Consider the following 21,492-nt stretch of genomic DNA (forward strand, 5'->3'; position numbering starts at 1 on the left):
TCTCTTTGGTTAAAATGTAACTTGGTGGCCCTTGTCCCATCACAGCATGTATTTGATCAATCACAGCACGAATATATATTAAATTTCAACCTCCTTTGGACTTTTGGTCAGCCAGCTGTGGGTAAACACTCTGCCTCAACTGAGAGGAGCTCTTTTTACAGCTGCGGACGCCTTCAGGTCCTCCACTGCCAGGCATACATTGACCATGACCGCTTTTGAAGACATCTTAGAGGAGGTCGGCGCGTTCGGTCGGAGCCAGATGCGAATTGTGTCCATTTTCTGTTTGGTCTCGGTACCGTTTTCTTTCGTATATGTAGGGATTGTTTTCCAGGGCTTCACCCCTGAACATTGGTGCCGTGACCCAGTCGTCAGTGGAATCCGGGAGACATGCGGCTGGAGCCTTCAAGACGCACGCAGGGCGACTGTCCCCTTGATGAACAGCTCCTCTGGGGTGACGTACAGTCAGTGTCAGAGATTGGACATGGACTGGAACACCACCGGTCTAACCTGTGACAATCCAGAAAGTGAGCTCATCCAGGCCCAGATTTCTACTCTACCCATGACGGGCTGTAAAGACGGCTGGGAGTACGACTATGAAGGGAGACAGTCCTTCGTGACGGAGGTGAGTAGTGTGATCACAAAACAAGCCTTTTCTTTTGGTAATAATTGTGTGAAGTGCATTGAGAGAGCTAAATGTCTGACGTGAGACCTGTATGTTGCAGTTTGATCTAGTGTGTGCAGACGCCTGGTATGTTGACATGTTCCAGGCCACGCTCAGTGTTGGTTTCTTAGTGGGCAGCATTACCATTGGATACCTGGCAGACAAGTATGACCCACACTTACCACAGGGTTTCCTAATCCTCTATTATTATTATTATTATTTTCAATGTTATATAGATGCATTTTGAGTTTTTAATTAGCCTTTATATATATATATACATTATACATATATATATATATATATATATATATATATATATATATATATATATATATATATATATATACATATATATATATATATATATATATATATATACATATATATATATATATATATATATATATATATATATATATATATATATATATATATATATATATATTAGGGGTGTCCATGGTTAACCGGTTAACCGATTAACCGTTAAAAATTGCGTAACCGAGTGAAACATTTTGCTCGGTTAAGTGACGTCAATGGCGTGCATTGAATTTAGTTGTAATACATTTTTGCACCACCAGAGACCGCCAGAGCGCTCCCAGACATTTGTAATGTCCACAAGAAGAAGTCATTTTTCTAATATGAAGCGGGCTAATACGAGTGACGGGGCAAAATGCAAGTATTGCAATACAGTGCTTAGATATACTTCAAGTACAACCTCGTTGTTGTAATCTCAACAGCCAACACCCGGGCATCATTAGGCCGGTCAGGACACACTGGATGCGTGGCGAAAGCATCTCAGCTGCGTGGCGTGTCTGTTTTTAATTCGGCTCCCATGTTAACAGGTTAGAGCTTGCCAACTGCCTGCGTGAGACGCGCGGCTCAGGCGCGGCTCGACGCGTGCATGCTAGAAATAGAACCGACGCCTTGTTGGAAGCGTTTTCAGGCAAAGTATAATAGGAAAATATGTTTATATGTCATTTTGTACAAAAATACATATTAATTCATGACATTTTGATATTTGAAAGTCTATAGGTTGACATAAATTCACATATAAATGTAATTTAAATAAATAAATAAATAATTATCGCTTTTCAAATATTGTACGTGTCAAACATAGTCATAGTCATAGCCTTAGCGAGGCGGCCGCGGAGTCTGCTTGTTACCTTTTGCCTTATACATTTTAGACTTATTCTCAAATTCAGATTGTGTTAATGGGCGGCATTATTAGGCAGTTTTAATAGGACAATTTGACCGGAGAGATTAAATTTTGTCGGACATTCCTTTTTTTTTTTTCGGCCAATGTCCGGAAATTACTATGGTTATGGTTACTATGGCACACTATGGTTAACCGAGTATTAACCGCTAAGGGCCTCGGTTAACGGTTAATGAAAAACCTGAGAACGTGCAGCCCTAATATATATATATATATATATATAGATCACTGTACATATGTGTGTGTACATATGATATATAGAGAGAGAGATACATTTGAAGGTACTTTTTTTCCCATATTTTATCTTGTTCTAGTTTGTTTATAGTTAAACATGGCTAAAACTTTGACAGTGCAGGAAGATAAAATGCACTCATATTAAAGATATTCTCTGTAAATAACTTTTTTTTATTTTATGCAGTGAAAAGAAAATCTTGTTTCTGAAATCTATAGTATTTTTTACAGGAAAAGAATGATTCCCATTATTATGCACATTATAAAACATTAAATAGTTTTGTTTTTTGATTCAGTGCAATCGAGATTCCTACACTAGTTCAAAAGTTGGGACCAAGATTTATACAAAGAAATACAAAATACTTTTATTCAGCAACGTTTCATTGAATTGAATTAAAAGTGACATTAAAACATTTTATAATGTCACAACATAATTTAATGGGGTTCTTTTGAACTGTCTTTTCATAGAAGATATATAATGGTTTCTATAAAAATACTAAGCAGCACAAATGTTTTCAACATTGATGATACATTTTTACATGTATGTTAATAACGCTGAAAATTCAGTTTTGCATCACAGGAATAAATTACATTTTAGAATACATTCAAATAGAAAACAACTATTCTATATTGTAATAAAATTCCACAATATTACTGTTTGTTTTTCTTTAATCAAATTGATGCAGTCTAAGAGACTTCTTTCAAAAACATAAATTGTTGCTAACAAACTACATTTTATCAGTCAGCCTACAAAATAAAAGACAAGTAATTGATTCACATTTGTTCTTATTTTTTCTTACAGATATGGCAGAATAAAGAGTTTCCTGATGACCAACTTCTTCATCGGAGTAGCAGGGATACTTGTGGCCACATCTCCTAATTACATCGCCCTGCTGGTGTTCAGAGTTCTCTTTGGCTTCGGGGTGAAGGGCGGCTGGATGGTTGGATACGTGCTAAGTAACTAAACATTTTCAAATGATTAAACCACACTTATGTTTCTGTAAAGTATGTTTGTTTCTCCTCAGTTGCAGTGGTATTGCATTAACCGTTTACTAGCATCCTTGATATTTCAGAAATCCTCATGTTCCATTATCTCTTGTTTTCCGGCTGCAGCCACAGAGCTGGTCGGAGTGGAATACAGGAGAACGGTGGGAGTGACCTATCAGATGTTCTTCAGCCTGGGCATTCTCATCCTTCCACTCTTAGCGTACTTCATACCAAACTGGCGCTGGCTCCAGGTGGTCTTCACCATACCTTACATCTGCTTCCTGTCGTACTATTGGTAAGGGCCTGTACACGGGTGCATGATGTGCCTTACAGATGAACTGCACTTGTGCCCTCCAGATTTATTTACTTGTTTATTTGCAAATTAGTTTATAGGAATATTGTGTGTTTTTATAATCCTCACCAACCCACCTTCATAAAACTTGTTTTCTATCTATTTCCTAGTTTAGAATATAAAAATATAATTTATGATACAAATACTGTTGTGTTTTACCCAGACTTTCAATATCACATATTATATATATATATATATATATATATATATATATATATATATATATATATGTATATATGTGTGTGTGTGTATATGTGTGTATATGTGTATATATATACATATATACATACATACATACATAAACATATATATATATATATATATATATATATATATATATATATATATATATATATATATATATATATATATGTATATGTATGTATGTATGTATATATGTTTATATATGTATATGTATATTTATATGTTTTTAAGAAATTTATGTTTAACCATGTGTGATTTCAGGATGACCACAAAGAACCAGGGTTTAAATACATTTAAGATATTTACATGTAGTTATTTATTTATTTGTCATTTTTGGAAACTTTTGAGTTTACACTCTACACTATGTTGGGAAAATGGAGCAATGTTACATTATTTAAATACACTTTGAATTTCAGGTTTATCCCCGAATCACCAAGATGGCTCCTTAGCCAAAACAAGAGAAACGAAGCACTAGAGATCATGAAAGCAATAGCCAAGGAGAACAAAAAGACGCTGTCCAAGAATTTTGAGGTAGAAGGTTTACATTACATCGATGAGCATAAAATAGCACTGAATGCCCAAATGTCTCTTAAACATTCAAATTCATCCATCAGACACTGACTGATGAAAACACAGACTCCGTCTCGACTGTGTCTTTCATGGACCTGTTCAAGACTGCCAAATTGAGAAAATTCACATTCATCCTGAGCTTCAATTGGTAGGTCAGATCCGAAACGCAACATCATGTCCAGTGGGGCGAACGTTTATCTGTAACCAGTCCATTGCTTCACCAGGTTCACCAGTGCTGTGGTTTACCAGGGTCTCATTATGAGGCTGGGGATCCTCGGAGGAAACGTGTATGTGGACTTCCTCATCTCTGGAATCGTGGAATTGCCGGCAGCTTTCCTCATCCTCCTCACTATTGAGCGGATCGGTCGACGGCTTCCTTTTGCAGCTGCAAATTTCGTGGCAGGGGCGGCCTGCTTAATCACAGCGTTCATCCCCGACAGTGGGTTATCATTTAAACTTAGAATTAAATTTGACTGAAGAAGGGTGGCTATTATGTATATTAACTTTAAATGATATTTCTTCCACAGGTATGTTCTGGTTAAAAAGTGCTGTTGCTTGTGTTGGACGGTTGGGCATCACTATGGCTTTTGAAATGGTAGTGTTTGTGAATGCTGAACTTTATCCCACTGTTATCAGGTTAGTTATAATGCAACATGTTTTTTTCTTTCATTATGTATCAAATAATATTTATCGTAAAGAATCATTTCTAGACTTCCACACTTTATGTAAATGAGTATCAGGTTGGTCTATGCTACTATGCTGCTAATGCTACTATGATGTTGTTTGGCTCAGAAATCTGGGGGTTTCGGTCTGTTCCACACTGTGTGACATTGGCGGGATTATAGCGCCGTTCCTGCTCTACAGGCTTGCTGTCATATGGCTAGAACTACCTCTCATTATTTTCGGTACTTTGCACACAAACACTTTTGTTTGTATTGTCAAATGTCACCATATGTTACTAATGTACCTTGAGATGCAGGAAAATGATGTCCTGACAGCTGATTGGCTGATGGTACACACATACACACTCCCAAACACTCCACTAGAAACTATAGGAGTAAAGGTTATTATGTGTGTGTGTATAAATGTATACATGCATGAATGTATATACAGCTTATGTTTCTTGCAAATATATATATATATATATATATATATATATATATATATATATATATATATATATATATATATATATATATATATATATATAAATTGCCAAAATATATGTTAATGTATATATACACTCTATTTAATTCCTGAATGTTGTAGTTACTGCATCTACCACCAGGGGCTGGTCATGATAACTAGACAGACTGTGACACATTAGATCAACATTTCTACATCGATTCCAATCAAATTATTACAAGATTATATATAATATATATATAATATTGCAGCATTTGAACCCTGGCCCCCTCTGCATGCTACACAGAAAATACTATAAATATTTTTTTTCTTTGGACAAAAATTTTTTTTTTCAAGCTCAACCTCTGCTGGTGTCCCTTAAAAAAACAGACACACGTCACCCTTGGCCATGATATTGTGAAGTTGAGTATGTTAACTGAAGTCTTTTCTCTCACAGGTGCTCTTGCGTTCGTGGCCGGTGGACTGGTTCTGCTGTTACCTGAAACCAAAGGTGTGCCTCTTCCAGAAACCATTGATGACATCGAATGTCCAAACAGGTGAGGTTTGACTCCCTGCACGTTCGTCATGGTAACCTTTGTCACCTTGAACCTTTCTTCACAAATGTGAATTGTACATGCAGAAACAAAGAAAACCAGCTGAAGAGTCAACAGCTAGAGAATTTGCTGCCCTCTGATGTGACATCAAACAAAGAAGTTACGGCAGTTTGAACACTGCAACCTCCTTAACTTTATTATTAACTGATGCCGCTTATCCCTTCTCTTTTGAGGATTTAATCCAAACAAACAAAATGAAATCAGTTTCTTATTAATCAAAGTTTTATCATTCCAATAAAAGTTAAACTTAAATATTAATTTGATTTAGTAATAAGGTAAAAAAAAAAAATTCAGAGGACCATTAATTGTTCCAAACTGTAATTATTGAATTAACTGAAGATTTTTTTTATTGACTGTAGTTACTGTATTTGTTTCTCGTAGATGGTTATTGTGTTTTAGTTTTTAACTTTTAAAATACATTTTTGACCAAAATGTTTTTATTTTAAGAAATGCAAAGTAACTCAGTAAAATATCTATGTATGTTTTAAAATGTTGGCTTAAATTATTCATGCTAATAGTAAATGTTATTGTATTTGTTTTTTCACTTATTAGGTTTTAAACATTTAAGAGCATTGTTACTGTAACAGAAAAACTGGAGCACAAATAAAGAGGCTTTCTCTAAAGATGTTTACCGCCCCTTTAATGTAGGAACATTTGTTTGGGATTTCTGACTTCATTTCTGGGTCTTTGGAGAACTTTGTAATAAAATATGATCTTTTGGAGCATATCCAGCATGTGCATATAACTGTACACACTGAGGGTGGGCTGAACTTCTGAACAGTGTGTGTTACTTTACTTTAGAACAGCTTATGAATTAATAACATATTTTCATTATTACATTCTTGGTTGTACACTTAAATTCCACACATCCATTTAAAGGGAAGTTTTGACTCTTCCATTCTCAGTTTTCTCTCATGCTGCGTTCTATCCAGTTGATAAACTTGGAGACGCGGGTGTACACTCCTGGTTTCATGGCCTTGGCACAGCCAAGACCCCATGATGTCACTCCCTGAAGGATGAAGGTGTTCTGTGAGTAGCAGACGAGAGGCCCACCGCTGTCACCCTAAATGAGTGTGAAGAACAGGTCACAATTTAAGTTGCTATTCACCGAAAATCTGTCACTCTGATCTAAATCTCATTCGGATGGATCTATTGTCTAGTACCGAATAAAGTGAAGTTTGTTGAAATACATTGTGGGATTGTTGTATCAGTGAGAAACATATCGCAATCCTTCCTTAAAATTTGGCCCAAGTGAGGCACTTAATAAGGCTTCATATGTTTGTATTCATGATTATGCCTAAAAATGCTGTCTAGGTAGGCAGCTCACTAGGGTTTGGAATTGAGCAAATAAAGTAATTGAATCTAGAAGAACCTAAAGTCATTTTTTTTCTAATGTGACTGTAGTCCACACTCCCTTACCTCACAACTGTCTGTTCCACCATCAATGTTTCCTGCACACAGCTGATGATCCTTCACAAGGCCGTTCAAATACGATGGACCGTTGCAGACTTTATTCTCAATTACAGGGAAGCCAGTTTCTTTTAGGAAACCCTCTCCACCAGTTTCTAGGAAACAGACAGGCTTGAAGCTATGAAATCTTTTATTTATTTTTATATACAGGTCAAAATTGGTTTTAAACAGATAAAGAATCCATCTGGCTATATGTACTTATTGAAGTGACGTACCTTCTGTCTCCCCCCAGCCTGTTACATAACATTCAGTATCGCTTGGTACGATGTAGTCCTTTTCTGGTAGGCAAGCAGGCAATACCTTATCGTTTATTAATGCAGGCCTAAAATCGGATACAATCATGAGTATATCATAAGACATAATGTCATTATAAATAAAATTAGGTTATTATATATTAGACTAGGGTACAATTTCAAAAGCCAGATCTGCATTTAATTTAACACACAGTAGCAAAGTCAAATAATTCTTAAAGTAGTGCAGTGTAGTGTAGCTGTATGTGAAACCCCGCCCACAAACACTTCAGCTTGTTTGTGTGGTTAACATCATTTTGAGAAGACGCTGTGGCCTATGCCTTGAACGTATGGCCTATGCTGTGAAAGTAAATTAGTTTTATTTACACTTTAGAATGATGAGGCTGCAATACATTTTTTCCACTGTACCACAGCAGTACAACCCCATTCTTTTTTTTTTTGTATTCCCGTTATTTTATTGATTATCTCGTCTCGGGGAGTTTAATGCAGAATTCACAAAGCGCTTGTTCTTGAAACATGGCTCTGTACACAGTTTATTTGGGCCGGTGTTCCACTGAATCACAACCTATTAGTTGAAAAATAGATTTTTGTATTTTCTATCAATCGTTTAATATATGGAACTATGGAAATGGGTGTATCATTTCCGACATGCGCTGTATGCGGTAGACCAATCACAACAGACTGGGCCATCTGACCAATCACAGCAGAGTAGGCTTACAGAAAAGATTTAGAGAGACTAATTTTATAACTGCTTTGAATGAATTATTTCAGAAGTGTGTACATTTTTCACTACTAGTGTCACCAGTTGGAATTGCAAAGATAGTGGCTATTTTTAATCAGGATTCCTGATCACTCTCCATCTGCCATTGGTCAAACAAACAGAAAGTCCCACCAAAAACTCATACCAATAATTGAGTCATTATTGGGGAATTAACTGTTGTATTTAAACATCTAAATCTAAGTCTGCAACACAGTGTGTTATTTTATTTGCAATGGCAATGCAACAGTTACAGACATGAACGGTGGACAACAGAAGACTAACCTGTCCAATTTAAGAAGAGCGATGTCAGTTCCGGGTGGTCCCTTAATAATTTTAGAAACGTCTCGCTCCTGTTTTGATAATTCAGTTGCACGTTCTGTGTGGATTCCAAGCAAGATCTTGTAGGCTGATGGACTCTCAGACCTGCATAATGGTAGATTCACATTTAGCTGTATGAACCCATTAAGAGTTGGTTTTTACTCCATGTCTGTTTGGGGCTCAAAGGTCATCTATATGCTTTTACAGTGCATGGTTTTCAACTCCAGTTAAGAGATCCACAGAGAAACAAAATGTACTGTACGGGGTTGTGTATTCCCAGAAGCCACATGAGAACCACTGCACGTTTGTACTCCTATACTGACAAAATTCCCTTTTGCATCATATAAACCCTTTATTTGCCTTTTTGTGCTTTCAAACAATAAAGAAAACAGTCACTTACCTCTCTAGGCAGTGAGCTGCAGTTAGGACCCACTGGGCATCAATTAGTGTTCCACCACAGAAATGAATTTTGCCTCTGATATGACAGAAAATAATGGTTGATAAATATAATTCATTTTCTGCCTGTTAATGAGCACAGAGGTAAAGAAAGCTAACTTATTTGTTTACCTGGTCCTAAGACTGATCTGCCAAGGCCACGAGTGTGCTTGGGAAATACATCCCCCAACAATCCTCCCGAAGCATCGCTTGGGTTTTATTGCTGGTTTTCCACATTTCAGGCCATCTGGTTATAAAGTAATTTTGTATTTAAAAGTTTGTATTTAAGCCCCAGTAACAGCAATTAGCATTCAATAATTTCCCTTGCAGTTGCAGTCAAAATTTTGCAAAGAGGAATATTAAGAATTGTTACCACAGTCTGGGATCTGACAGTAATCCCACTTCTTAAATAGATCTGTTGTATAGCACCAAGGTCCATTCACATCATTGTCTGGGTTTCTGCATTGCTAACAAAGTAACCAAGTAAAAACTATTAAAATGTCAGTTATTTCCCTCAAGAATGCTAAAAATATAGACATAGACCTACATTGGACTCTAGACCCTTGTCTGGATGTGTTTCAGGGTTAAAACTGGAATGCTGATGGGGGGTCATAGAACTCCATGCTTGGCAGGTCACCCCCATTATAGTAGTGGATGTGGGACCCCGGTAAGTTGCTCCGTTGCCAACCTTACAATCTTGCAAAAATAAACAAAGCGCATTGTAACCCATACCCTTAGGCAATACTGTGGTACTCTTGACATTTGATAAAATGTAATAGCTTGAAGGTGGATAAACCTGTTTCCTGAGAAATGGATGGAGAAGCTGCAGGCTCTATTGAATTGGTAGGGGGTTCTTGTGTGCTTGCTTGCTTGCTGTCACACCGCTCAATGTTGCAGTATTCCCACCGAACTGTGGGATCTGTGGTGTAACACCAAGGGGCTCTGTCACCATCTGGATTCCTGCACAGGTTCCTCCTCAGATCTCTGCATGATGGGTGAAACCATGACAGCAGCCAGAGGTGAAATGAGTTGAACCAAAGGCTGCCACAGTTCATTTTGATGCATTTGGGTGTAGTGTCTTACGCTGCAGGGAATTTCTGAGGTGTTTTGGAATGTGTATGAGGTACCATGGATGTCCAGAACTGGCATTTCTTTCCACTGACAGTCTCTGACATGTTACCGCGGTAGGATCTTCCATCACCTTCATAACATTCCTCACCTACAGGGATCACTGGCTCCCCTGCAAATCACACATTTATGTAATACACAGCTCTTTTAACTGTTCTTAAAGGGGTCATCTGACGTTTCTAAAAAGAACATTTTGTTTTTGTATTTAGTGAAATGCAAGGTGTTTATGCGGTTTAAGGTTAAAACTACAAATTATTTTCCACAAAATGTCAATTTTTGTTGCTCCTCTATGTCCTGCCTTTCTGAAACGCGTAAATTTTTACAAAGCTCATCAGTCTGAAAAGCAAGGTGTGCTCTGATTAACCAACTATCCAGTGCGTTGTGATATACCAAATAAGCGTGTGACGGAAATGTTACGCCCCTTGCTATACTGTGACGCCTTGTCCCAGTGCGATTAGACAAAAACAATAAAACCCATTACAAACGAGGCATTATAATGACTTATACTGTCTTTTTACGTGTTGCGTTGCATCACGCCACATTAACATAAAACCCTGTCTGCATTGTGATCAGAGAAACGACATACAAGCGCTACTCTACGCTGCTTAAAACTTGCATTTGAATCATCAGTTGCAAATTCTTTAAATATGAAAACATAGTTACAGGCTATGAGTAAGAAGCGGACTGTCCAACTTTGCAGACTGTCCTTGCAAAGTTGGAATTGCCCCACTTTAAAAATACAGCCTTTGTGCACAGACAACATGTAGGCTACTCTCCCTGTTTCAGGAATCCTCTGTAAAATGCTCGGCACACATCTGAATATTTGGGTTGAACTGTTCTGGAACAGTGTTGTAAAAACAACTTGACCACTGATTTCTAGTTGTGTCCTCTTTTGGAAGGCCAAACAAAGTAGCTTTGCTAGTCTCAATGACATGGCGGCAGCGGCAGCAACAATACTACAGCGAGAATCAAAGTTAAGCCTTCTTTCTTTGCGTAAACATTTGGGCGGTGTTTTGCAAATCTTCCCACACAGTGGCGTAGACGTAGGGGGGGATGTTTAAATGATGTTCTACGAGGGTGCAGACAAGTCTTAACTTTTATAAAGAATATCTCTTTGGGTTTGAGACTTTAGTCTTTGCAACTTTAGGGATCTTATCTATGCACAAACAGCTTGTAACACCCCAAAGAGAAAGGAAAACTTGAAAATGCATCATATGACCTCTTTAAGTAAATAAAGAAAGGACACCAAAATGTACAATTAATGAGATATGGATTTGTAATGGCTCCTTCAACACAGACCAGGTCTACGCTGATCTCCACAACTAGGTACACTGCAGTACTCCCAGCGGGTCTCAGGATCTGTGGTGTGACACCATGGACTTCTTTCTTTATCAGGGTTTCTGCAGTAGTTCTTATCAAGACCTCTGAGATGGAAACAAATTTCAGTTGCATTCTCTGTGCAGTCAGTATTGTGTTTGGCATACTGGAGCAAGTAAAATCTGTTTCTCTTGGGTACTTCAACTATCAATCCCTGCTCCTGGAGGGTCCTGTCTCACAGAGATAAGCTCAAACGCACTTGCCTGGAAGTTGCTAGTAATTCTTAAGACTTAAAATGCGGTGAGAGCTAAACTCTGCATGACAGTGGTCCTCCAGGAGCAGAAATGGACACCTGTTCTAGTTCAAGTGTGCAATAATGCTCCTGGAGAGCCTTGTCCTGCAGAGTTCAGTTCGAACCCTGTTCAAAAACACCTGCTTGTTATTGTGATTATCTTGATTAGTTACTCTGCACAAAGGTAGCCCTCCATGGGAAGAGTCTTAACCTCCAAAACAAATGAACCCCCCCAAATTTGTCCCTCAAAACCATCATGTTGATGCTTACTTGCATGGGTAGTTCTCTGGGGTTTTAGAATGCTTGTGGGGGCTTTGAGATGACCATTCCTGGCAAGTTTTTCCCGAGACTGTCACCGCAATGGTGCCCCTGTAGGAGCTACCTTCTCCAGTTGCACAGGTAAGCTCCGGTGCAATCGTGGGTGGTTCCGTCGCTACAAGAAAACAATGACCAGTAAATGAAGAACAAATCATTTGACACACAACTTTGTGTTTCAGGTTGATAAGAACATAGCTTACTGCATTGAGGAATGGAGCAAGACTCCCAGCGTTTAGACGGACTAGTGGTAAAGCACCAGGGCTTGGACGCTCCATCGGGGTTCCTGCAATAGTTCTCTTCCAAAAACTTATCAGGAAGGCTACAAATAACAGACCACAGTCAAAATATGCACAAAATAGACCATGTCCCATTTGTGCTATAAAAGATAACGTCTCACACTGAAGGGATGAAATCATGGTTGTGGGGTTTTTGAGAGTCCCAGCGTTGGCAGGTAAATCCACTCGCAGTGGTGGAGATCTTGCCTCTGTAGTTTTCACCACTGCACTGCATACATTCCTCTGCAGATATTCAAGAGTACATTCAGGGGGCAAATTCTAAACTGTGTTTTTGCACCCTTGTGCATCCTTTAAAAATTTGAAATACTGTAAATTTAGTGTAAAGATGTTCACATGATATAGTTGTATACAGGAAAAAGTGGCAGTGACACAAGTAATGCCCTGTGGGAGAATAACTTCTGCATGAGATTCGCCCATCAGTTTGATATCTGACCACTATTTAGCAGTTTGTTCACTAAAAGTACCTGTGCAGTCTTGGATATCGCAGTGCTCCCATCGTTTCTCTTGATCTGTGGTGTAGCACCAGGGACCCCCTTTATCTCCTTCTGGGTTTCGACAAAAGTTGAACTCCAAGTCAGCTTTTGGATGTGTCTTTGGAGTAATGCTGTAGAAAGTTGTGGTTAATTAGCTGATCACTGTAGTTTTTGTATTTCCTATAGCCATTTTTTTTCCCTTTTGCAGCATCATGAATGAAAAAGTCAAATTAAAACATATACTTAGGCACATGGGGGAATTTTTCCTCCCATTGCTGACATGTTTTTCCTGATTTTGTCATGGATCTTGTCCCTCTGTAGTCCGTGCCAATGCCATTCACACATTCCAGTAAGTACTCTGTAAGAAGGAATTCAGTGCAATCATTACAACATACTGTACTTAAAAAACACATTACTGTACATTCGTATTACCCACTAAATGGTTTGTTGTATGACACAATAATGAATCTCATGTCTTTTCTGACAGCAGGAAAAGATGCTAATTGCTAACACTAAGGTGTGACCAATGAAGTGTATTTAAAGATGGCAAAAATGCTTCCCATATCTCTTGATGCCAGTGTCAAAGGCTGTAAAGCGAAACAAACTCAGTATTTTGGCCCAGTGTTTTTTCTTCCATGTGATAGCCTAGCGCTAACATTATAAATCACATTCTGCTGTTTATGGATTCAAAAAAGTATCTATTTTAGTTTTCTATGTTGTATGGTCTAACACAGTATCACTAAATATTTTTATGATTTTTTATGTAATTTTGGTTCTGTGTTGGATCACAACATGAATTTAAACTGTAAAATCTTGGTCCTGAAGCACCAGCTGAGAACAACTGACCTTCAGAAAACTTAAGACAACATCTATCAGTCATATTTCGAACCACCCAAAATTAAAAAACAAATTCATTTGCATTTAGCAAAAGAAAGCACCTCCTCATTGGACTGTAAACAAAGAAAGATTATCTAAAAAATCTACTGCCACGGACCAAACTACCCTTTGATAAATGTAGATTATATATTAACTCAGGTAGACTTTTGAAAAAGCATAGCCAGCTACTTATAATTCATAATGTATTAAAAGGTAATATGAAAGATAGTAATGCATGCTGAAAATATTTTATTGGGGTCCATCAAATCTGTAAAGTAATAAAAAAGACGGCTAAAAAATCTTACCCTTTTTCTCATAGAGAGCAGCACTCATTCTTCGCAGTATCTGATCAGTTTTTGAGTTTGCGGGTAATGTTACACAATCCTGGTCTTTTTCAAGGTACAAAAAGGACCTGCATAGCACATATAAAGACGCATATATTTTACAATTCTAGATTAGAATAAGGCATCACTTATCACTTATTAACATCAGATCAGTCTACGCTAGTACAGCACAATATTTTTTGAGAGTTTAGGTTATGGCCTGACTTGCACCTGCATGTAAAGGAAGTTTCTTTGTTACACTTGACGGCACAATCCTCCTCTGTTTTCACAGTGTATTGATTTTTAGGCAGTTTTACTATCCAGGCCCCATCAGTTTTAATGTATGCTCCCAGAACATCTGTAGAATGTAAAAAAGGGTGGAAAAAAGGCTAAGTTGATTTATCAATGTTGATAAAGTAAGATGCATAGTTTCTGTGAACTGTGCTACTGTATTCTCAGACTCGATGAAACAAGGTCAAAGCGCCCTAAACTAGAGCCCATGTAAGCTCCCACCAAACTGAATTACAGAATATTTCTAAAATGCAAAGATCCTTAAACTTGATAAGCAGTACTCTTTGTTTGAAAGCATGGACTGAATCTGCTTTATTGCAGATGACTAGATTTTCTTACCTGTGTTTTGGCTGTGGCACCTGGGGAAACCTGAAGGTAACATGATCATATACAGATTAATAATACTATTAGTCATAGGTTTTAGTCGGTTTATTATGTAGGCCTATAGCATAGAAGAAATAGCCTCATATTTAAGTTCTATGAATTAATATATGTTGGCTTACCTGTAAAAAGGACGAGACAAAGTAAAATAACTTCTTTATGAACCTCCATGTCGGAGCATTGACAGGCAGGCACTTTGAGAGGATTTTAGTTTTTTAAGCATGTCAGTAAAACAAACATCATAAGGCCGTTACTCATCCATCAATCATTGTCCAAACAAGGACATAGACCAGGTCAAGATGTGTTTGTTTGCATGATTTATCAGAGCTGGACTTTTTATTTGGTTAACATTAGAGGTTTTACTTTGCACTGAAAAACAATGAGATATAGTGAAAAAGGACAGGCAGATAAAGTCATTAATTATAAAGCAACTGATTACAGAAACTCCTGTTTCTTGAGGCCCAGAAAATTAATATTATTTTCATTTAAAATAATACAATTAATTACATAACATATCAATTCAGTCAAGTATATTCTCATCAGTGTCACAAACCAACAAGTTAATTATCAACTGAGAAGACAGGAGCCGTCTTAAAGCTGCAATCGGTAACGTTTGACGATCTAGCGGTTAATAAACAGAATTGCTTGTGTTTTGCTGAAGAACATCGTAGCCGGAACTACTTCTCTCTGTTTATGTCTATGAAGAATCACAAAGGTACTGGGTTACTCCGCCGCGGTACCCCCGAGGCAATCTAAAATAGTCCGAATATAAACACTTATCATAGGTGCACCCTAGTGATTCAGGACAAGCTAAAAACACGGTTTGGAAAATGGATTCATGGTGTACTCGCTTATGATATACATTTTTCTATCCTTTTGAACACAAACAAAGTTACGGACCGCAGCTCTGATTGGTTTGTTTTTTACCGGGAGTGGTTGAATTTCTGCAAATGGCAATAGGACCACTGGGAGGAGCCAGAGGAGCTTGATTTTTTCACAGATTATCTGTCTCATATTCTACTGTCAGGACATAATGACAGGTTTAACAAATATGTAAAAAAATATATTTTTACAAAAGTTACCTACTGCAGCTTTAAACAGAACAGCTCAGTTTTGCAGTTGTACTGCAGTTTAACTGAAGGGAAAATGGTGGGAATGATAGCAAAATAAGCCAATAGTGCAATAAGGAAGAAAAAAATGCAGTCTCATAAAAATGCACTAGTTGAGCTTGTTTTCCCCACTCTACCTCTATTCAGCAAAACTATAGAGAGCAATCAAGGTTTGGCTTTTTAATCTGGTATCAACGTCCACTGTTTACAGTTACTATAACTACTGCAGATGAAGCTGTTAGCTGTGCGGTGTCTACGCATGTGGACACATTGAACAAGGTAAACTGTAGTTTTGTTGACTTTAAATTGCACAGATTAGGTTGCATTATAAATTTAGTTATTTGTTTTTATTTTTGTGAAGTTGCATTTAGTTCAAGGCTGTGACATCATAAGATTTGTTAGGATTATATTGATTTCAGTTTGATTTATTTGTCCCTAACTAATGCTCTAATGATAACTGATACTGATTTCATAACAATCAAACAAAAACCTCTTCCACCTAAGTTCTACAGTCAAACTTGAGGGCAATGTCTGCAGAAATACCCCGAAACCAAACTGTGGTAGAAACCAGTTTGAGTCCGAAGACAGACTATTTGGGGACCCTTCAATCTGTCTGCTCTGTTGTCCAGCATCATGAGGGAAACCAGCCGAGCCGTCAGCTGCCTCAGATGAGTGAATCTGAGCCCGGTTTCTCATCTCAGTCTGTGAATCAAGAGACGTTTGAGGAACAGCAGAGATCTGAAATGGGCAGAGCTGCCTGCCAACCTGCCCAACATATAATGTCTCAAAGATCCCATCAGGAGGTTAGTCTCAAGACTTTGCTGCTGCTTTTTAATGCATTTATTGTTTGTTAGTCAGTGAGCATGATTGATGCTGAATGTGTCCTTTAGCATCATCAGTAAATAATGTATGTTAGAGTATGTATGTGGCTAGTGGCTACATAGCTATAAATGTATGTTGGCTACAATAGCAATAAACGTCAGATGACATGAAAGTTTGGTCAAAAGTGGATCATAAATGTGAAGATGTTGGAGTAGTTGGAAATGTCAAAATCAAACCTTCACCTGCTGTTTTTTGTTCATCTGCTTCTCCCATTTGCTCTTTTTACATTTACTATAACACTTTATTTTATTGACTATAACTATTTATATATTTATTACAATATATACTGATTAAATTTAACATTCACTTCAACTGTATCAGATGACTGGATGCTTTCAGCTTATACTTTACAGTACAGTTAAAAATCTAACAGAAAAAAATATATAAAAGGTCTACACCGATACAAATCCCTTAAGAAATGGATGTATTATACTAAAAGTGTAGTTATGTAGATTACCATGTGTATAACAAACCTTTTTTTTTAACTACAAATATCATGGTTAATGTGGTTGATGTAGCAAACCTGATTAATGTGTTGTCATGCTAATATAGACACAACTTATAAAGTATAGATCCTATCATTTTATTTTATCTCAATAAAGATTTTTGATTTTCTGTTTCTGAACAGAATCCAGGCCAAAATGAGACAATTTTCCTTCAGCTTCAGGTGAAGCAGTTGGAGAGGGTTTTACAGGAACAGAACGCATTGCTCTCTCTTATCAGTCCAGGTACGTTTGGAGAAACTCTTAATTAAAGGTAAAATTGTTTATTATGTTTCTGTTATAGAGAAAATCATCATTCTTTAGGTTTTCAATTCTAAATGCACCACTCTTTTTCTTCATTACAGAAATTAACTTTTTTCTTTCAGGACAGATATTATCTCCCACATTCTTAGCCCACTGGCAAGTCCAGACACCTCCGAGCTTTTCAGATGCTATTCCCCCAAAACCTGCTGGTTTAGATGCCTTCGCGGAAAGCTCAACCAAAGCCTCATGCTCTGTTGAGATTGAGAATGAGTCAGAGGCTCTGGCAACTAGTAACACCAATGGTAGGAATCAAGAAGTCTTTATCTTTATAGTCTTTAGACAAATTTACAAATACAACAGTGAGGAAATAAAATTTAATTTCACATATATCACATATCAGTAAACAAATCATACATGCAAAAATTATAAGATGCAATTAAAACATGAAATCTTGCACATTTCATTCTCTGTGCCTGACAAAGAAATTAATTCATGCATTTCTAGTTTCCAGTATACAAATCGTTAATCACATTTACAAATGTAAATCACTTCTGTCAGAAAGTCCAATATAGGTTAGACACGTAAACAGGAGGTGAATTCAAAAATTAGATGACATGCTTCAGTGTGACATTGCTACTTCATCTAAAACTATTGTTTAAAAGCATATGGCTAATTCTTATGTCAATTTTACTTAGTTTAGTCATCTCCAGTATCTTCTGCACTTTCAGGTTGTACCTTCTCCAGTAGAAAGGGGAGATATATTGATATGTATAACTTCTTAAATTTACTGCTGCTCAGACAGTACAGGATTGGATCCAGCAGGCAGTTCAGATAAGACAGACAAATAAGCCCATCGTACAGTTTAACGACAGTATCTTTCTCTTCTGGCAACACGTGCCCAGTTTTATATAGCTGCACTGCTCTTGTTATGGCATAAGGCAAGAAGCAGACCGCAAAGACGAAAACCACCGAAGTGACGAGGAACATCGCTCTCCGGAGCTTAGTCTTGTCACCCACTGACTTCTGTTTGAGTCTTCTGATAATCCGTATTGAGCAATACACAAGAACAAAAAAGGGTATGAAAATCTGAGTAAAAAACACAATTTCTCTCAGTAGAACAATGGTGGTGAGTTCCTCATCTTTTTCACTGATGTTGCATCTGATAAAACTTTGCAACATGGCTGGAATGGTCAAGATTCCAAGCAACACCCAGATGAATACAGAAATCTGAGGCGACATTCTCAAAATCCTCAGGACTCTCCTCTTCCCAGGATGGACCACGCTATAATATCGATAAATGGAGATGACCGTCAGGAAGGCGATGCTGGCTCCTCGGTTGAGAAACTGTAGAAAGAGCTGTACTTTGCACACTACCTTGTGTTCACTGCATTGCTGAAAGTTATAAGCCTTTACGGGCAATCCAATCAGCAACAAAATATCAGCCAGGACCAGATTGAACAAGAAAATGTCAATGGTCTTAGATTTCCAGAACTTGAGCTTGAAGATGAAGAGATGGATAACTGTAACATTCAGCAGAAGACCCAAGATCAACTCCAGCACTACCACAGAAGAGTAGAAAATATACAGCGCTCGGTTATGGTCGATGTTTTTCTGACAGATTTTGTCTGTGTCGTTGTCCAAGCTTGAGGTGTCCATATTCCCCAATTTTGATCCAAAATTATTCCTTATGTAAGTAGACAACACAACTGTGAACGTCTGTTCTACCAAAGCAGAGCATTTAAACGCTGCTCGGACTTAAAGGCAAAGCACCTCCTCTGCTGGAGCTTTCAAGTCTCTACTTGTTGAGAGGTTACAGTAAAAGCCTGATCTCACGAACTGCCGTGATAAAGACAAGAAAGGGCTGTCATCAAAGACAACTAATGTTTATATGTAAATCTTTTATAGAGCGTCACTGATAAAATCAAGTGTCAGGAAGGCTGACTCAATGGACAAAGCTAATGCACACTTTTAAAAAAGTAGCTAAAGACATAGTCTTATGTATTTACAAATATCGTTTCTCATAAGAACAGAGTATATTGTAGAAGTACAAGAGTAGGGTGTGTTGACTTCACTGTGCAAGTTATAACATGTGTATATGAAAAGATTTGACGGTTTTTGATCTTCTGTCTGAAACACCTTAGTTTGTATAGTAGGACTATTTAGTGGCTTGTCCAAACAGATCTGAGTCGACAGGGGTTTTGTGCAGAAAATTAGCTGAGGGGCAAGTATTGACTTTCTAGCAAAAGGACGTGACCTGTCCTGGTATAGTTTTAGGACTATATCTTGCATAATGTTGGAAAAGCTTATTGCATAACATTTCATAACAACAGTTCAGGTTAGCTCAAATATGGTAGGTAATACTATTAAATGAGATTTCGGTTTGTATTGCAGATGTTGCACCATCAGCAGAGCTCAGACGCTTGTCTCCTATTAAAGAAGAGTCTTCAGAACCTGCACAAGAAGACTGTCCTCATAGTCCTTTTGGATCGAGGCAAAGTTTCCCACCAAACCCAGAGGAAAGGTATTATATATTGCAAAAATATATTTATGAAAAAGATATATTGAGACTCTTGATGATGCATCTTGGAAGTTGTTGTCATAGCCTTTACTGTATCTCTATCTATCTATCTATCTATCTATCTATCTATCTATCTATATATATATATATATATATATATATATATATTCACACACACACACACACACACACACACCGGTATATATTAAAATTCTGCTTCGTAATCACAAGAATTAATTACATTTTAAATTGTAAATATAATACACATATTTAAAAAATATATATATTAAAATATATTTTAAATATTAGCCTAAAACAGTAGGCTACCGTTTTACTGCATTTTGACCAAATAAATGCAGCTTCCATGAGCTTAAGAGACTTCTTTCAAAAATATGAATATCTTGCAGACCACAAATGTTTGAACAGTAGTGTAAACAAGATAAGCTTCACTGTTTAATAAAAATTCTATATTTTAAACACAGGCCTATTAGACCAGGACTGAGAGAAGAGCAAAAAACATTTGAAGATTTTGTTGAAGAACATCTCAAAACAGACCTAGCTATTCTCCAACACCAGCATCAGGTATGAGCAGCATTCAGAAAGTAACTCACACAGTTAAAGTGTGTTCTAAACAATGTCCTCTCTATTTTACAGACTAATACACAAACCGGGGAAGCAGAGAAGAAGAATTTCCTTCGTAAAGGAGAAGGGGCATCCAGAATTTCAAAGGGTAAGGACTGCTCCCAAAGACTCCAGAGGAGACGCTCTGTTAGTCCACAAATGCTGAACATGAAGTTCAGGCAGCAGACGCTATGTCTCACTGAATTTCATCAGAAGGAGATGTCAAATAGGAGCAGTCCTGGACTGAAGGGTGTAGGAAACCTCAGAGACCAAAAATCGGGCCTGGAAAACTCTCAAAAGAAGACCGTTTTTCTACAAGATGATTATTTATCATCAAACAATAAAGAGCAATTCAAAGCTTTGACTGCTGATGACAATGCAGTCTCACTTAAAAGTAAGCACAGTGTAGGAGTCGTGGGGAAAACCAATGGAAGCAAGTCAAGCAGATCTGCTCTGGCACAAAGTAGAAAAAGTGTTGGTTTTAAAAAACTTAATGACCACATTGTTAAAATTTCTGAGAAAAATGCTCTAGCTACAAACTACAGCCAGAGTGGATATACATCTAAAGAAGTCAGTCTAACTGACGAGGTGATGGAGTCACTGGCTCTTAGCGATTCCCGCGACAGCACTACCAGTGAGGACGGACCCAGCTCTCAGTCTCAGCGGCCGTTACTTCATTACCTCTCAAGGCACATAGACCACAAAGATCAGAGTTTGGATTTGTCAGACG

The 21,492-nt window shown here is 37.5% G+C and overlaps 3 protein-coding genes across 3 annotated transcripts; 1 reads left to right on the top strand and 2 right to left on the bottom strand.

Moving 5' to 3' along the window:
- The first annotated feature begins 95 nt into the window (after positions 1-95).
- On the top strand, positions 96-6,580 carry LOC127938057 (solute carrier family 22 member 2-like). The gene is made up of 11 exons (XM_052534451.1): positions 96-622; positions 723-826; positions 2,908-3,062; positions 3,219-3,387; positions 4,065-4,179; positions 4,263-4,366; positions 4,443-4,657; positions 4,746-4,854; positions 5,011-5,123; positions 5,801-5,900; positions 5,984-6,580. Exons 1-11 carry the CDS (start codon positions 206-208, stop codon positions 6,069-6,071), a joined length of 1,689 nt encoding a protein of 562 aa, XP_052390411.1. The 5' UTR covers positions 96-205; the 3' UTR covers positions 6,072-6,580.
- On the bottom strand, positions 6,581-15,143 carry LOC127938056 (plasminogen-like). The gene is made up of 20 exons (XM_052534449.1): positions 15,009-15,143; positions 14,845-14,874; positions 14,446-14,572; positions 14,197-14,303; positions 13,259-13,373; positions 13,007-13,146; positions 12,644-12,764; positions 12,447-12,565; positions 12,199-12,361; positions 11,619-11,743; positions 10,275-10,431; positions 9,988-10,175; positions 9,739-9,887; positions 9,565-9,658; positions 9,324-9,438; positions 9,157-9,231; positions 8,721-8,861; positions 7,643-7,749; positions 7,377-7,522; positions 6,581-7,020 (listed from the first exon to the last, which is right to left on the bottom strand). Exons 1-20 carry the CDS (start codon positions 15,055-15,057, stop codon positions 6,859-6,861), a joined length of 2,430 nt encoding a protein of 809 aa, XP_052390409.1. The 5' UTR covers positions 15,058-15,143; the 3' UTR covers positions 6,581-6,858.
- Positions 15,144-17,982: 2,839 nt separating this feature from the next.
- LOC127938908 (12-(S)-hydroxy-5,8,10,14-eicosatetraenoic acid receptor-like) lies at positions 17,983-19,372 on the bottom strand. Its single transcript, XM_052535823.1, has one exon. The coding sequence runs from the start codon at positions 19,277-19,279 to the stop codon at positions 18,320-18,322; it is 960 nt and encodes a 319-aa protein (XP_052391783.1). The 5' UTR covers positions 19,280-19,372; the 3' UTR covers positions 17,983-18,319.
- Between the last annotated feature and the right edge of the window lie 2,120 nt (positions 19,373-21,492).

The sequence above is a fragment of the Carassius gibelio genome, chromosome A20 (assembly GCF_023724105.1).
Source record: "Carassius gibelio isolate Cgi1373 ecotype wild population from Czech Republic chromosome A20, carGib1.2-hapl.c, whole genome shotgun sequence".
Taxonomy (NCBI): domain Eukaryota; kingdom Metazoa; phylum Chordata; class Actinopteri; order Cypriniformes; family Cyprinidae; genus Carassius; species Carassius gibelio.

Bases quoted from the DNA above. Each gene is read 5' to 3' on its own strand.
- LOC127938057 (XM_052534451.1), top strand. From the start codon at position 206: ATGACCGCTTTTGAAGACATCTTAGAGGAGGTCGGCGCGTTCGGTCGG. The intron at 3,388-4,064 runs GTAAGGGCCTGT...TTTGAATTTCAG, and splicing joins TGCTTCCTGTCGTACTATTG to GTTTATCCCCGAATCACCAA. The intron at 5,124-5,800 runs GTACTTTGCACA...TTTCTCTCACAG, and splicing joins ACTACCTCTCATTATTTTCG to GTGCTCTTGCGTTCGTGGCC.
- LOC127938908 (XM_052535823.1), bottom strand. From the start codon at position 19,279: ATGGACACCTCAAGCTTGGACAACGACACAGACAAAATCTGTCAGAAA.
- LOC127938056 (XM_052534449.1), bottom strand. From the start codon at position 15,057: ATGGAGGTTCATAAAGAAGTTATTTTACTTTGTCTCGTCCTTTTTACA. The intron at 12,765-13,006 runs GTACTTTTAGTG...GAATATCTGCAG, and splicing joins CGATATCCAAGACTGCACAG to AGGAATGTATGCAGTGCAGT. The intron at 9,888-9,987 runs GTTTATCCACCT...TATTTTTGCAAG, and splicing joins ATCCATTTCTCAGGAAACAG to ATTGTAAGGTTGGCAACGGA.